Source organism: Chelonia mydas, unplaced genomic scaffold (genome assembly GCF_015237465.2).
Source record: "Chelonia mydas isolate rCheMyd1 unplaced genomic scaffold, rCheMyd1.pri.v2 scaffold_48_arrow_ctg1, whole genome shotgun sequence".
Classification (NCBI taxonomy): Eukaryota; Metazoa; Chordata; order Testudines; family Cheloniidae; genus Chelonia; species Chelonia mydas.
Window position 1 is genome coordinate 386,403 of NW_025111268.1, and position 17,269 is coordinate 403,671.

At 45.3% G+C, this 17,269-nt stretch overlaps 1 protein-coding gene across 1 annotated transcript; it reads right to left on the minus strand.

Annotated features, from left to right (window-relative positions):
* Positions 1–352: 352 nt before the first annotated feature.
* Positions 353–8,421, minus strand: LOC102944096 (olfactory receptor 4S2). The gene is made up of 2 exons (XM_007066208.3): positions 8,390–8,421; positions 353–1,118 (listed from the first exon to the last, which is right to left on the minus strand). Exons 1-2 carry the CDS (start codon positions 8,419–8,421, stop codon positions 353–355), a joined length of 798 nt encoding a protein of 265 aa, XP_007066270.3.
* Between the last annotated feature and the right edge of the window lie 8,848 nt (positions 8,422–17,269).

The window sequence follows — 17,269 nt, forward strand, 5'->3', positions numbered from 1 at the left end:
AAAGGTTCAGAGAAAGGAAGTGACTCACCCAAATTCATAATGTAACAGAACCGAGACTAGAACCCATGATTTCAGAGCCTCAGTCCAGGGCTATCACTGGGTCATACTGCTCCAGTGCTCCTGGGACTACGATAATGATAATCAATAATCTAACTGACATGAGGTATAAAATTGAACAAAGAACTGGAAAAGCTTCCACTTTTCACTGAGCCTTAAATGTTGCAAGCGTTCACATTGAACTAGAATAGCAATAGGAGGATTCAGAGAAAATCAGAAAAACTGAACACCCGTGATATTAAAATCTCTTTTCTCTAAAATTCCTGCTGAACAGCATTACTATGCAGGACTCCCATCAATCTACACATCGCATTTTCCCTTTCACCCCTAATGTCACTTTTCTGCTCCCTAATTTTCTCATGGCGTTTTTCACCTCCTTATTGCGTAGGGTGTAGATCAAGGGATTCAGCAAGGGGGTGACAATGGTGTAGAACACCGTGACCATCTTATCCTCTGAGAAGGTGGTGGAAGGTCTTAAATACATGAAGATACATGGCCCGAAAAATATAATCACTACAGCAATATGGGAGGCACAAGTGGAAAGAGCTTTGCGACGACCTTCGGAGGAGCGAGTTCTCAAAGAGACTAAGATGAAGACATAGGACACAACCAGCACAACAAAAGAGGTCAGGGAAATCAACCCCGTATTGGCAATGATCATGATGCCAACAAGATAAGTGTCAGTGCAGGCCAGTTTCAGCAAAGGGTGCACGTCACAGAAATAGTGGTCAATCTCGTTGGGCCCACAGAAGGGTAACTGGATGGTCAGGACAGTCTGAACCATGGAATGCACAAAGCCGCCCACCCATGAAGCCATCACAAGGGAGCCACAAACACATCCAGTCATGATGGTTGTGTAATGGAGGGGTTTGCAGATCGCAATGTAACGATCATACGCCATCACTGTGAGGAGGAAGATTTCAGTGCACCCAAAGAAATGGGCCACAAACAGCTGGGCTATGCAGCCATCAAAGGAGATGGTTTTCCTCTCCACAAAGAAGTCTGCAATCAGTTTTGGGGCTGTGACAGAGGAAAGGCACATGTCTACAAAGGACAGATAGCTGAGGAAGAAATACATGGGAGACTTCAGATACTGGCTGCTCTTTACAGTGACAATGATGAGAAGATTTCCCAGCACAGTAGCGATATAGAGGAGTAAAAAGAAGACAAAACACACTGGCCATAACTTCTCATTGTGGCAAAGTCCCAAAAGGATGAATTCAGTCACATTCTGTGTGGGCTCCATGTACTCAGTTTAAATGATGGGTATATGGAATACCGCTAATCCACCTGCCATGACACAAGACAAGGGTAGGAAGAATCAACACATATTGATCGGTGATGAGGTGAATATCAAGATTAATTGACTGAAGTGGTAGACTTTGTCCAAAAATAAAAATGAGCAATATGTAACTCAAGGAACTAGAGGAAATTGGCTTGAGTTATATATTGCCATGAACAGTATATACTCAAAATAATTAGAGTGGAAAATCTGAAGATGATTCATTTTAGTCTTCCCCCACAATGAATCATTAAAGGCTTTAATTGTAAGTGAAAAACTGAACCTTAACTATGCTTTGCAATCAGCCCTTCCATGATACAAATTCTATTTTATTCTTATTGCATTGTTAAACACCTTCAGAAGTCCCATTTTTCAACCCAGGATAACCACATCTCTCACCTTTGCATGTGAGCATATAAATGCTCACAAAAGTATTGATTTGTGCACACAAACATGAAACTGAGTTACCTTGTTAAGTAACCAAGGATTGAAAACTGGTCTCTGATTATTTTCATCACAACATTGTTTCACAAAATTTACATTTAGTTGAAAAGGCATTTTCATTGAAAAAAAATGATTTCAGTGGAGACTTTTGACCAGCTTTACACAAAACCCCAATTGAAACAAGAATTGAAAGAGTAATTTATCAGCAGGACTCATGGATACACTTTAGATTATTTATGCTGTTCCAAAAATGCAAAGCAGCCATGAAAACTGTTTGATTCACCAGTTAACTCTGTCGCCAGAGTGGTGGAAAGCAGCTGAAGCTGACTAGCGAACTTGACCCTTTTATCATTTGATTTGAGGCAACTGAATTAAATTTTCTGTGTTCAAAAGAAAGTATTTATGAGTGGTCATAAGCAGGAATGGATTAAATATAGTGTGGGGGTGGTCATTGCTTACAGACTAGCATCTAATGAACCTATTTTATACATTTCAAAACTAAAATTAAAACAACAAATAAAAATAATATGAAGATTTTTCAAGAGAGAAGCTTGTAATGAAGATTTTAGACACATTCATCATACTTTAGGTGAATTAGTTGGAGACTGATTGATGGAGCAGGGAATTAGATTGGAATGAATCCTAATGAGGTAGTTTTCTTTTTCTTTTACATTGGTAGAGCTAAGCAGGGAAAGAAGAGGATAAAATACTCACCCTTGCTGGAAAACTGGGTTGTATTTGCAGATCTTAACACGGATGGTGATGGGTTTTATTTCCCCTGCTTCTAACCTGCTCCTATAGCAAAGGTGTTCGGGTCTGAACAACAGTAAGCAGTTGATGAGGGTGATCAGATACTCCCTGCTATATAGATTTTCTGCCTTGTACATTTCATCCTCACACCCGTCTTTACAAGCCCTGTCTTAGGATGTCCTTTGCTGTCTGTCCATTCTGTGAAGAGCAAATTAGTGAACAAGAGAAGTGGTTTGGTCAAGGCAGCCCTCAGGAATCTTTTCACATCAACCACTTCCCCAACTCGCAAAGAATCAGATCTAAGAGCATCTCCACCCCTCGCTCCGCAAAATCTAAGACCCAACAAGATCTTTGGGAATAATTGTCTCCCTCTCTGCTGTGAAGTCACAGCAGAAATATTTAAAATCAATATGCAGTGGCAGTGCGTCATTGCCTGGTTAATGAGCTCCCTGAGGCATTTCAAGGCTTCTCCACTGGAAATAGTTGTTGAAGAAGCTCTCCCCTATATAGCTTTAAACATGTATTTGAAGCAAACTTTCAAAGTTCTGCTGAGAGTTAGTCCCTTTCATTGTCTTCAAACTCCATCTTTCAATGTGACTCCCTACCCCACGCCGCCTCCTCATACTTTCACCAAGGGATGGCCTTAGAGATCTTGCTATTGTCCGGTTCCTTCTACTCGCTCCCCCCACATAACAAGAGGGCACAGGAAATCCTGTGTCAAGTTCCTCATTTCACTCCTATGCTTAGAAAGGGGAACTTGAGAACTTGGTCAAAAGGCGACAAGCTCTGTGGACCTGCTGTGTGTGAACAACCATTGGATCAGGCCTTAACCGAAGAGAGCTCATGCCCAGCATAATCATTGGAATATCACCGGGTTGACTTCAGTGGCATTTGCCTCACCCCTTAATCACTGATCTACGGGATCGAACAACATTTGGATTTCTCTTCTACGTGAGAATGTGACTCAACTGTGACAGGACCAGGGCTTGTGGTGTCAGATCTCAAAGACACCCTGGCTGCACAGGATGATGGGAGTTCTGAGGAAATGCCTGGTGACGAGGCCACTGCTGCTTACATTCCAGGATGGTATCTTGTATTCCACCCTATGCTTAGTCTGGGATGCCACTGCTGTGGAAAGTTTGGGAAGTCTAGCAGCATCATTGGTGCTGGGACCTCCCACCTCATATAGGCACTTGATAGCATTCACAGTGAAAGTGTAACCCACTCGTGAATGTGCGTATCCGACCTTCCTACATGCCTGTCAAGGTTCCTTCCCCACTCTGAACTCTAGGGTACAGATGTGGGGACCTGCATGAAAGACCCCCTAAGCTTATTCTTACCAGCTTAGGTTAAAAACTTCCTCAAGGTACAAACTTTGCCTTGTCCTTGAACAGTATGCTGCCACCACCAAGCGTTTTAAACAAAGAACGGGGAAAGAGACCACTTGGAGACGTCTTCCCCCAAAAATATCCCCCCGAAGCCCTATACCCCCTCTTCTGGGGAAGGCTTGATAATAATCCTCACCAATTTGCACAGGTGAACACAGACCCAAACCCTTGGATCTTAAGAACAATGAAAAATCAATCAGGTTCTTAAAAGAAGAATTTTAATGAAAGAAAAGGTAAAAGAATCAGCTCTGTAAAATCAGGATGGTAAATACCTTACAGGGTAATCAAATTCAAAACATAGAGAATCCCTCTAGGCAAAACCTTAAGTTACAAAATGACACAAAAACAGGAATATACATTCCATTCAGCACATCTTATTTTACCAGCCATTAAACAAAAGGAAATCTATTCCATTTTCTAGCTAGATTACTTTCTAACTTAACAGGAATTGGAAGGCTGTATTCCTGATCTGTTCCTGGCAAAAGCAACACACAGACAGCCAGAACCTTTTGTTCCCCCCACTCCAGATTTGAAAGTATCTTGTCCCCTATTGGTCATTTTGGGTCAGGGACCAGCGAGGTTACCTAAGCTTCTTAACCCTTTACAGGTGAAAGGGATTTGCCTCTGGCCAGGAGGGATTTTATAGCGCTGTATACAGAAAGGTGGTTACCCTTCCCTTTATATTTATGACAGTGCCAAAGTGCTGAAGCTGTTGCTCTTTAATTCAAGCTGTACCAACTCCTGTCTTTACTTCCAGAGATCCCCAGTTATATCCATGCTGTGTTGGCTGTCACAGATGGAGGCTGCTACAAAAAACAGTAGTGGGACCATGTAGTCAAGGATATCAAATATGTTTGTACTTCATATGCCTTTGCAAAATCTGTACATGGGGGTGGGGAGGGGAGAGAACTTGGCTTGATGCCCTCTCTTCTCCTTATGCAGCCATAGACAAACTGGCCCATCAGAAGAGAAGAGTTCATTATTCCCTGTGGCAACAAGACGTTGTGTCATGAAACCACAATTGCAATGATATGGCCAGATTGAGCAGATAGAGCAGCCATCTGTGACAATCTAACTATGCCATTGACATAGCATTCATTGGGAATTTATCCTCTTTTTTGCTAAGCGAATCATTCATAAAAGCAATACTGATTTTTTGTGACCATATTCGTAACTCCTAAGTGTACATGACAATGTTCAGATGGGTAAATTTCACTTCTGAGTTGTTCACAAACTGTTGGCTTGGACTCTTCTCTCTTTGTGTTGAATCTGGCAGGTTGGTGGCCTGCCAATCCCTTCCTAACTCTAAGTGGGGATCCCAGCTGGCTTCAGGAAACTCCCGCTGTCCCAGTCATGAATGGAAACAATGGAGGGGCTGCAGAAGCCTCTTGAAGCCCCTTTTAGGTCAGAGGACAGAGGAGCTAAGCAAGGAAATTATCCATGTACTTGTTTGGAGACACTGGCCGTCGGCCACGGTGCTTTGTCCAGTCAGCTGGGGCATGACTGACTCACCCTGCCGAGCTGCTGTTTGTGACTTCCAAGGTGTCTGCCCTATAGCACAGGGAGGCCAATTCCTCACCATGCTTTGCCCCTGGGTCCACTAATTGACCTGCCTCAGCAGAGCAAAGCACAGCACAGAGCCCTCAGTTATCCTTGCCTGGTGGCTCTGCCCTCCTTCTCTTGCTGACCATCCAGGAAAGCTGTGCCTGGGTTTTCCTCCCTCTGAAAAGCAGTTGTGAATCACTTTCACTCTCCATCTCACCCATTGCTGACTCAGTTTTCCCCCTTGCTGTCTCTGCTCCTGCTCTCTAGGTAGCCCTACCTCCTGGCACTGTATCCCCAGGGTGGAGGGGTGCTGCTTGCTCCCAGCCTGGTCTTAGGGCAGCCGCAGAGGCTGAAGAAACACTGGGGACTGAGGCATCGTTATGGCAGGAGCATGCCTAGCTTCAAAACTTCCTTTGGGCAGCCCTGCATCAACTCCTATGCCATATCCCCACAGGATTTGCCCAGTACTGTCAGGGATGAGGCTGGTGAAGGGGCCTGAGGTACGATACCCCATACTGCTCCTAGGCCCGATGACCCATGCCTTGGTGGGGGTCTGCGTGTGCTAGCACTGTGCAACCAAAGAGTGGCCTCACCAAATGGAAGAGACGAGCACAGAATCCATATGTCCAAGATGGTGGAGAGGGTGAAGGAATCTGCTGCCCCTCCCGCTGAAAAGACTCAAGGCCCAGAGTGTCCCTTTCTGGCACCCTGAAGCAAATAACCCATCCAAACCCTTATTTCTGCCAACTTAGCATGAGCTAAAAGCGAACAAGCTGTAAAGTTACAGCAGAAATATTGAGAGTGAATGAAAGCTTATGCTCTAATACATTTGTTAGTCTCTAAGGTGCCACAAGTATTCATTTTCTTCATGTAGTGGTAGCATGTCATTGCCTGGGATAATGAGTTTCCAGAGGCATTTCAGGGTGTTTCCATTGGAAACAATCAGTGAAGAGGCAGCTAAGCCATATTGCTTTGGACACATCTTTCAGGCAAACTTTTGGTGCGTTTTGACAGTTAAGCCCAGATTTTTAGACATTTCTCTGCTTGGCGTTACAAGGGCTAAAGGACTTAGCTACGCTGCCTTTTCAAAATTGACAGGTACTAAGCAGCCTGAGTTACACTGAAACTTAGATTGCTAAATTCCATTTTCAAAAGTGATTTAGACACTTAGAAGCCTAAGTCACTCACGCCTTGTAATAGGGAATGGAGCAACACCTAAATATCTTTAAAAATCTGGTCTTTCGTCTCTTTAGGTGTTCTGTAAAAGTGGCAAAGAGTCCTGTGGCACTTTATAGACTAACAGACGTATTGGAGCATAAGCTTTCGTGGGTGAATACCGACTTTGTCAGATGCATGGAGTGGAAATTCCCAGAGGCAGGTATAAATATGGAAGCAAGAATCAGGCTAGGGATAACGAGGTTAGTTCAATCAGGGAGGATGAGGCCCTCTTCCAGCAGCTGAGGTGTGGACACCAAGGGAGGAGAAACTGCTTTTGTCATTGGCGAGCCAGTCACAGTCCTTGTTTAATCCTGAGCTGATGGTGTCCAATTTACAAATGAACTGAAGCTCAGCAGTTTCTCATTGAAGTCAGGTCCTGAAGTTTTTTTGCTGCAGGATGGCTACCTTTAAATCTGCCATTGTGTGTCCAGTGAGGTTGAAGTGTTCTCCTACAGGTTTTTGTATATTGCCATTCCTAATATGTGATTTGTGTCCATTTATCCTTTTACGTAGCGACTGTCCAGTTGGCCGATGTACATAGCAGAGGGGCATTGTTGGCATATGATGGCGTATATTACATTGGTGGACGTGCATGAGCCAGGTGATGGTGTGGCTATGCCTCACACTTACAATAAGATGGTTTACCAACAGATTGTGCTGTAGGTTTGAGGCCTTTCTATGTCATATGGGATTCATATCTGGTTCATTCTATTAACACCTTCCCACATAACAAGACATTGCAGGAACTCCTGTGTCCAAATCTTCAGTTGTCTCCTAATGTTCAGGAAGGGGGATCTTGAGAAGTGTAGCAATGGAGAGTTAGCCCTCTAGGAAATGGTGGGTGTGAACAGCCTTCACTCCTAATGAGAGCTGTGTACGTAGATTTTTCAGTTCACTGGAAATTCCAGAGATAAATGGTAGGGGAGAGGAACTGTTTGGGGTTGAACCAAAACCAAAATGTTGGTAAATTGAAAAGTTTAAAAAAAGCTTTCATTTTGGGTCAAATGAAACATTTTGTTTGACCAGTAAAGAAACATGTTGATTTAGTTTTGAGCAATTCTTAATGTTTTATTTTTTAAATAAAATTAAAGGAAAATCAAAACAATTTTTTTTCTGAAATTTTTAAAAGGTTCCTTCCCCGCAACCAAAACAATTCAGTGAAATCAACACTAAGTATATCAGTTTACCTGAATCTGCATTTTTTGCTGGGAAAAAAGTTTCAGTTGAAAAATGTCACCTTGTTCTAGTCCTAAACTATCACTGAAATAAGAGATTTAACAATATTCCGATTTCTGTTCTACATGCTCATGCAGTAAAGTCACAGGTCTCAATCATAACAATGCAAGGGAAGGAACGATTCAGCGAGCTTTACAGCAGACACATTATAGCAAAATCAACCAGTGAGGGCTCTGGGGAAGTGCATGGCCAAATGGGTCCTACTACATTTTGTCACAAGATGCTGCTGACATGCCACTGCAGGACTGCTCTGGGCCTACAGCTGGAGTGAAGGGAGGACCCAGCATCTGTGGGAAGTCTAGCACTACCGGTGGTGCTGTGTTCCTAGGGTGAAAGCCAGTGAAAGGTTCCCACTAATTTCACTGGGACCTGGATCAAAGGCCACACAGATTTTGAAAGTGGCTGCCCTTTGTTCACCTGTGCAAGATCTGTATTGGGAATGGGGATAAACACCCACACCCTCGCTTACCGGCCGATGGAACCAGTCCTGCACTGATCCATAATGAGAGACCTGTGATGTTAGCCTAGCTGTAATGACACCAAACCAAGACTCTGACATCTCTCTCAGAGTGGGCACACGGCAAAGCCAAACTATTCCTTTAAAAGAGTATTCACTGGGAATTAGACTCCGTTTTTGCTGAACAAATCATTTGTCAAATGAACCTCATTTCCTTTGAATGAATTTGGTATTTATAAGTATTTGGATAGTAGTTGGGCCTAATGATGTTAATTTATGCTTTGTTCACAAGCTGCTCATCTTGACTATTTAGTCTTTGCTATTTGTTCTTTTGTGAGACAAGACACCCAAGCCATATAATATACTTCCTACTCCCTGCTTGAAGGGATGACATTTTTCACCTGGAGAATAATGAAAGGTGGAAAAGTATTCTTTCTGGGACCAATTTTCAGAAGAATTTGCAATAATATCTGTGAAAAGTTTGGGGTTTGCAAACACTTTCATGAACACACTAGTGTTGAAACCACACAAAACAAACAACAGAACTCAATAGATCAGAGTTACCCAAAGTTCTTGCTTTGGTTGTAGATATATTCATCAATCCATTTTTTATTTTTGCTTTGTTTTAACTATTAGACCAGGCATGGGACCTGGGCTAACGTGAGTGAAGCAAACCAGTGTCTGTAATTCTTTTGTTCAAGTTTACTTCAGCGTCTGGAGATTCCCCGAATTGTTATTGTGCATGGCATATTCTCACCTTGTAGCTAAGTAATTAAGTGTGTGTAACAGGAAAATTTAGTTTTCAACTTGTGTCATTACAGAACTTTTTTTTTTTTCCAAAGAAGTTTTAATTATGCCCACTGAACCTATGCTAAGTATCTCCGGATGTTACCATGGCATCCCTGTGTTGGTGTTTATCTGGGATAAGAACAAGATTATATAAAAAAAAAAGTTATCATCATACACAAGTCCTACTTCAAAAGTTACTAAAAGTTACCAACAATCAAAGGAAATTCTTAAAGGAACCTGCAACCTCCAGGATTTTGAAGCTCTGCTGGACTGTAAAAATAAAAGATGGAGATTCCATCTTTTGCGATGATTTGTTCTGACAATGCTGAAACACAGCTGCACTGGACTAGGAATCAAGCATTTGGCCCATTGTTCCATAAGTGCTCTGTCTGGTTTTGGTATATTTTAGCAAGGCCACAGAGTACATAACATGCTCATGTGCATCCAAAAGGTTGACAATGGATCTGGTCGGAAAATTGTTGTTAAAAGTTTCCTGTCTGACAAAGTCATATCAATTTAAATGATTTTTTTTTCATGAAATAATATCTCTTTCAGTGAAAATTCCCATGAGAAGACATCAGAAAAATTAATTTCAGAAAAAAAATGACAACTTTTTGTTTAGAAATGTTTTCTACTTTATTTTTATTTTTATGATACTTTTATTATTTTCATCGTAGTGGTGCATAATTGTCAGGGTATGTCATAATGGGACAGCTCATGTCAGATTATGATAATATCATAGTCAACATTTCCATAGAATCATAGAACTGGAAGGGACCTCAAGAAGTCATCAAGTCCAGTCCCCCGCACTCATGACAGGCCCAGCACCGTCTAGAACATCCCTGAGAGGTGTTTGTCTAACCTAATCTTAAAAACCTCCAGTGATGGAGATTCCACAACCTCCCTAGGCAATTTATTCCCACCCTGACGGTTGGGAAGTTTTTCCTAATGTGCCGGCACCCAGTGCCAAGAGCCTAAACAACAGCTGGAGTTGGTTTGCTACCCGGTGTGCTATACCCAATAATCACAACGGGGTGGAGAAGCAGAAAAGTTTATTTGCAGCTGCAAAACGGTACAGGGAGAATAGAATCTCAAATCCTGCACACAGAGCAGGAAGTTACACAGGCTTTTATACATCCTTTTTCCCAGCATACTTATCCAATAGCAAGCTGCCCTAAGTATCCATATAACCAGCCAATCCAGCTCCCAGCTAGTGCCCTTGTTCTCTGTTTCATTTGTTAAACTATACATAAAGCTGCTTTATTCAGCATTTTTCTTCCATATCTGCACTGTGTGGCCTTGCTTAGTTTCAGGCAGTCTGACTCTGCAACATATTGTTGCAGATCCTCAGCATAACTGCTCTGTGTGCCTCCAGGCAGGGGGGGTGCAAGGACACTTGGGCCTAGCACGCAGAGCTGCTGCGAGTGCCTCCAGGCAGGACGGGGGGACAAGGGCCTAGTGCGAGGGGGCTTCGTCGACACTCGTGGTCTTCCATCCCCTCGAGTTACCTAGTGGCCATGCCCCAGTGTCCCCAACAACTCCCTCCTTTGAGAACACTCAACAACCTTGGCTCTGAGTTTTCTCACTTGGGCTACTTATTTCTTTACAATAGGACTTTGCATAAGCACTTTGTGATAGCCCTGAAGAGAATGACTTATTAACTTTTGCAAAAGGGCCCTAACACATGATACTGCACAGCATAATACCAGTAATACAAGCAATACAGGAAAGAGAAGTTTCAATAGCAGGCTAAATAAACCACCCAGCCAAAACGACAAACCCCAGCGTGAAAACAAGGTTTGCAACCAATCGCTCTCTGGGGCAGTATAGGCAACCTGTGCTCCGGCTCGGGAATGGGCCTCAGCCTGTACCACCTTTTCATAGATCTCATAACTGCTATCATTTACATATACACAACATCGGGGCCCGACGAGGGCACAAACCCCTCCTTGGGATGCCAAGGGATAGTCCAAACCCAGCCTGTTTTGGAGGGAAAACGTCCTGAGCTGCTGTACCTCTTTATTTAATGTTTTTACTGCTGATCCTAAATCACTAACCAAGTCCTCTAACTCTAAGGTCACTTTCTCAAGTACCATTAGCAGCCTTACAGTATAGCGGCCTATACATGCCAGGGCTGGCCCGGTAAACAGTGGCGCTATTCTCAGTACAGAGCACCCTACAAGCTTCTCGGTTGTGAGGGAATTCTTCATATTGCCCTCCAATGCCATAGTCAGTTGCCACAGGGTCTTTTCTCGTGACTCAACAGAGGGGTCTCGGGCATTTCTAATCTTTCCTTTGGGCAGTGTGGCAGTTATGGAAAGATGAGGAACTCCATGAGCTATATAAAAGCTACCTGTCCAGTTGGCTGGCAGCACCTTGTAAGCCTTTCGGCCACATACAAAATAGTGACCCTGTAGGGCCCAGTAAGGTTAAGGGGATTCCTGGGATATTTAAGGCTGCTTTGGCTGCTTTTCCAAACAGTTCATATGCCCCTAAGGGGGCATCCCATCCTCCTGATTGGGTACAAGTGGGGGCGTTTCTAATTGTGCCATTCAAATTACATTCGCCATAGGGACCACTACAAACCCACCATTGGCTTGCTACATTGGAGATATTAACTGGACGGCAAGATATATTTCCAAACCCTTTTTTTTGTGGTAAGATTATTTGTAAGAGTTTCCCTAAAAGGGGAGGAACCATTACACCCACACTGCTGGCCTCCCCTTTTGGTCTTTATTCAATACCCATCAGCCCACTGTGTAGTAACACAGGAGCTTTTTCCCACAGGACGCCCATGGTGATCAGATTGGTTTCGGGTAAAACATAACACTCCCTCAGTGAGTACTGCAACTGAATACTCCTGGTCCTGATAGGTGGCTTGCTGTAAAGAGGTCTTATTCCAGAACGGCGAGTCCGTTCTTTCCTGCTCTTTGGTGGCGGCTAATTCTGCTAGGGTCAAGGGCAGCATGTCAAGGGGCATTCCCGTTTTGGGGGACAGTGGAGTTGGAGCACATACTCAGCAATCAGTCTGGTATGTTAAAGTAGCAACATGGTGCGCAAGCAAAACAAAGGAGTTATGCTCCCGATATGCACAGTTTGGAAATAACAATACAGAGAATAACAATGTTACCCAATTAATTATCACCGGAGTCTTCCCAACCCAGGGTCTCCAGTACCTGGGTGGGCCCATTTTAGCATTAAGTTGCCCACTATTTGTGTCTTTTAAACAGTAGCTTTAGCCTAAGATCGTCACTAGATGAGGAGTCAGCAGGTTGGACGGTCCACTGTTCTGCTGACGAGGGGGCGGGTACTGCCTTCAGACGAGAGTGATGGATCCAGTTCTTGTGTCCCTCGATCTTTGCCGCTGTATGAGAGATCAGGAGGATGGTATAGGGTCCTTTCCACTTTTCCTGGAGAGGCTCGTCTTTCCAGGTACGAACAAGCACGGAGTCACCGGGCTGTAAGGAGTGGATGGGAGAGGCCAAGGGGAGAGGCTGGGAATCCTTGGTATACCTGTGAAGAGATAAGAGAACAGCAGACAGGGAACACATATACTGTGACAAAAAAACATTACCCAGCTCCCACTCCCCTGACAGAACCGGGGTGCCATTCATAGGCCATGCCCTTCCAAACATAATTTCAAAGGGACTGAGCCCTAATCTACCCTTTGGGAGAACGCGGATACGGAGTAGGACGAGGGGCAAAGCATCAGGCCATCACAATGAGGCTTCTTGGCACACTTTTGAGAGATGCCGTTTAAGGGTCTGATTGGTACGCTCCACTACACCACTGGCTTGCGGTCTCCAGGGCGTATGGAGTTTCCAGGAGATCTGTAAGGCATGTGAGATGCTTTGAATGATTTTTGACGTGAAATGTGTCCCGTTGTCAGATTCCATCCACAGGGGGAGTCCAAAGCAGGAATGATCTCCTTAACAAACTTGAGGGCCACTGTTCTGGCAGTACAATTACGGCATGGGAAGGCTTCTGGCCATCCGCTAAACCGATCCACTATGACAAGGAGATATTTGAACCCTTGGGTCCGGGGAAACTCAGTAAAGTCTATTTGCCACACTTGTCCGGGTCCCGGAGTGGGTTCTAGGGCAGCTGGTGGCACAGGATGTCCCGGTCAGGGGTTATTCTTTTGGCAGACTAAGCAGTCCGCTTGTACCTGGGCAGCCAGGGGTCGGAGTCCAGAAGTGATAAAGTATTTTCCCGTTAACTGAATAAGTGCTTCCCTGCCAGCATGAGTGGTTTGATGTAATTTCTGCAGCACCGGCTGGATCAGGCCCTTTGGTAGGAGGACCTTCCCTTCCGGGGAATGGAGCCATCCCTCCTTTTCCAGGAGACCGAGTTTGTTAGTTAGCTGTCTCTCCTCCCCAGAGTACTGAGGGGTTGGAAGCTCCCCTACTGATGGGATAAGGGCATGCACATGGACGTTCTCAGTCTGAGGGGATGGCAGGGTGGCAGCATGCTTAGCCTCTCTATCTGCCCGGGCGTTACCTCTGGCCACATCTTGATCTTCCCTTTGATGGGCTTTACAGTGTACCACCGCCACTTCCGAGGGAAGTTGTACGGCTTCTAGGAGCTGGAGGATTTGGGGCCCGTACTTGACTGGGGAGCCTTGGGCTGTCAGCATTCCCCTTTGCTTCCATAGGCCAGCATGAGCATGCAGCACACCAAAAGCATACTTTGAATCAGTAAAAATGTTGACCCGCTTTCCTTTTGACAGTTCAAGTGCACGGGTCAGGGCTATTAGTTAGGCAAGCTGGGCAGAGGTCCCAGCAGGCAAACCTTCAGCTTCCACAGTGTCATGGAGGGTCACAACAGCATAACCCGCCCTCCTTTGCCCATCTATTACAGTACTGCTACCATCAGTGTACCACTCATAATCTGCATTTGGGAGGGGTACATCCTTTAAATCCGGACGGCTGGAGTACTGGGCATCTATGATCTCTAAACAATCATGTTTTTGTTCCTCTGTTTCTGGCAAGAGAGTGTCTGGGTTAAGGGAGGGGCACTTCAGAGGTGACTTCAAGGTGACTATAAGGTGACTTCAGAGTTCTCTAACAGCTTAGCCTGGTACCGAGCAATCTGAGCCTGGGTGAGCCAAAGCCCTCCCTTTACATCCAATAAGGCTCGGACCATATGGGGAGTATAGATTTGCATAACCCCTCCCAATGTTAGCTTCTCGGCTTCCTCAAGCACTAGGGCAGTAGCTGCGACTGCCCGTAAACATGCCGGCCCACCCTTTGCAACCTGATCCAGTTGCTTAGAAAAATAAGCCACGGGATGTCTCCATGCTCCTAACAGCTGTGTAAGCACTCCTAGGGCCACCCCCTTTCGTTCACTTACATACAACTGAAACGGCTTAGAGAGATCCAGCAAGCCCAGAGCCAGGGCTTCCATCAATTTTCTTTTCAGGATTTTAAATGCCCTGTCAGCCTCTGGGGTCCAATACAAGGGGTCATGATCTGCTCCTTTTACACAGTTGTACAGGGGTTTAGCCCACAGTCCAAACTCTGGGATCCATATCCTGCAAAAGCCTGCCATACCCAGAAATGCCCTGATCCGCTTACGATTACTTGGGGTAGGAACTTGACAGATAGCTTCCTTTCTTTTGCTTGAAAGCTGACGCTCCCCTTGTTGTATGTGAAACCCGAGGTACCGTACCTCCGGGAGGGCAATTTGAGCCTTACTCCATGCTACCCGATATCCCCGGAGTCCAATAAAATTCAGGAGGCTCACGGTGGCTTTAAGGCAGGGGGTTTGGCCCACAGTGGCAATTAACAAATCATCTACATACTGCAGAAGGAGGGCCTCCTCATTATCCCACTCCTCTAGGTCCCTGGCCAGAGCCTGGCCAAAGAGGGTGGGGGAGTTTTTAAATCCCTGGGCCAACACTGTCCAGCAAAGTTGCTTTTTAACCCTTTTTCAGTCCTCCCACTCGAATGAGAAGATCTCCTGTGACGGGGTGGCAACTGGGATGGTAAAGAAAGCATCTTTCAGATTGAGGACTGAAAAATGGGTATACTGTCCCCCTGTTGAAACCAATAAGGTATACAGGTTAGGGACAAGAGGGTGCAGAGTCTTAACCCGTTCACTGACTGCCCTTAGGTCCTGTACCAGCTGATACGTGCCATCAGGCTTCTGTCTGGGTAGAATGGGAGTGTTCCAGTCTGACTGACATTCCAGGAGAATACCGTACATTAGGAATCGATCTATAGTTTCCTGTAAACCTTCTCTGGCTTCCCTCTTGATTGGATACTGTTTTACTTGCACTGGGACTTTCCCTGGTATGAGCTGAATAGTAATGGGGGTCTGGTGGGTGGCCTTTCCTGGAATCCCTGAAGCCCACACGAGGGGGTACACGTGGTCTTCCCACGGGCTCCATTCTGGGGCTTGCATGGCTGAGGGCTCAACTGCAAGGGTCATGATCCATGCATTCTCAGAGGGTAAGGTAAGGGTTATTTAATTCTCAGTAAAATGCAGGGTGGCACCGAGGCGACAAAGCAGATCCCGTCCCAGCAGAGGTATTGGACACTCAGGGAGGTGTACCAGCTTGTGGGATATAGTCCTGTTTCCCAAAGCGCATTCCGCTGGGGCATACACTGGGCACTTGGTGTCCCTGCCTGTGGTTCCCACCACAGTAAGGGAATCTGCTACTGGCAACTGAAGGGGTCGATTTACAGCAGTTCGTGCCGCTCCAGAGTCCACAAAAAAATCTATTTCAGAGCTTCCCACCCGCATCTTTACTCGGGGTTCCGGGGGTAGGGTGGTTCATCTCCCCTGACACCCCTATTCCTGCTCTGCGATCGCCATCACAGAGGCACCCCCCTTTTCTTTCCTCTCTGGGCACTCATTTTTCCAGTGTCCCTCTTGTTGACACAAGGCACACTGGTTGCGACCCAGTCCAGCTCTCCTGCGAGCCCCGACGTTTGTGTCCACGGCCCCTTCCTCCCCAGCCACTTCTCTTTGTGCCGGCCTGTACCACTGTTACCATCAGTCTCCCTTGCTTTCTCCCCTTCTCTGTCTCTCTCAGACCATAAGCTCGGTTTGCAGTCTCTAAGATTTGTGCCATGGTCATGCCCATTAAATCCTCCTTTTTTTGTAACTTTCTCTTAATATCAGGGGCTGCTCTGCTTCTAAAAATTCCCTTAATAATTGACTCAGTTGCCTGATCATTGGGGTCTGCATTAGTGTTCTGTCAAATTGTGTCCTGAATACACTGTAGAAAGGCCCCTGGGCTTTCTTTTAAATCCTACATTACTTCATATGGCTTTGTCCAATTATTATGTCGGACAGCCGAGTGACGGAGTCCATGCAAAAGCAACTCCTTATAGGACTCCTTATGGGCGGGTCATATCCCCATGATCATTTGGATTTCGGGGGACTTGTGCATCTGGGTCAGGGACATTAATACGATCCCGGTTGTACCATTTCTGTGCCTCCTCCCTTGCTTTGGACACAATCTGTTATCTTTCAACCTCAGACAATAGGGTTCGCAGGAGGATGTCACAATCATCCCAGTCCGGCTTGTGACTACTGAGGCACCCCTCAAAGGCTGATATAAACCTGCTCGGGTCAGTGGAAAATTCTCCTGCCTCTGCTTTGAAAGCAGCCAAATCCACAGGATTAAAGGACACATGAGTATAAACCTGCATAGTCATGGCCGGACGCCTGTCCGATCCAGACCGGGCGACTTTAGTTTTGGTGATTAAGGGGTATAGGCCAACCATTGGGGACTTATAAGGTGTGCGTGTAGGTGCCGAAGAGGACACCGGCTCTGCCATTACAGTTGGGGTGGGGGTTTGGAGACTAACATTAGCTGCTACCGAACCAGTTGGAGTCAGATTACAGCTCTGTAAAATATCTGCTCGGGTACATAAAGTCAGAAACAAATGTGCATACATATGTTCATTCCATTTCCTTGTTCTCTGACAGAACAGGAGTAACTGAATGATTGTGTTGTAATTAATTGACCCTCCTGGTGGCCACCACTCCTGGTCCTCTAGTTGATATTGAGGCCAGTCAACTGTACAGGATCGTTTTAATTGTCTCTTAGTCATCGGATCCGCACCAAATACCTTCCAGTTTGCTAGAATG

Coding starts and splice junctions, on each gene's coding strand:
- LOC102944096 (XM_007066208.3), bottom strand. CDS start 8,421: ATGGATCAGTGCAGGACTGGTTCCATCGGCCG. Junction 1,119..8,389: donor AGGACTGGTTCCATCGGCCG/GTAAGCGAGGGT, acceptor TTTCTTCCTCAG/CTATCTGTCCTTTGTAGACA.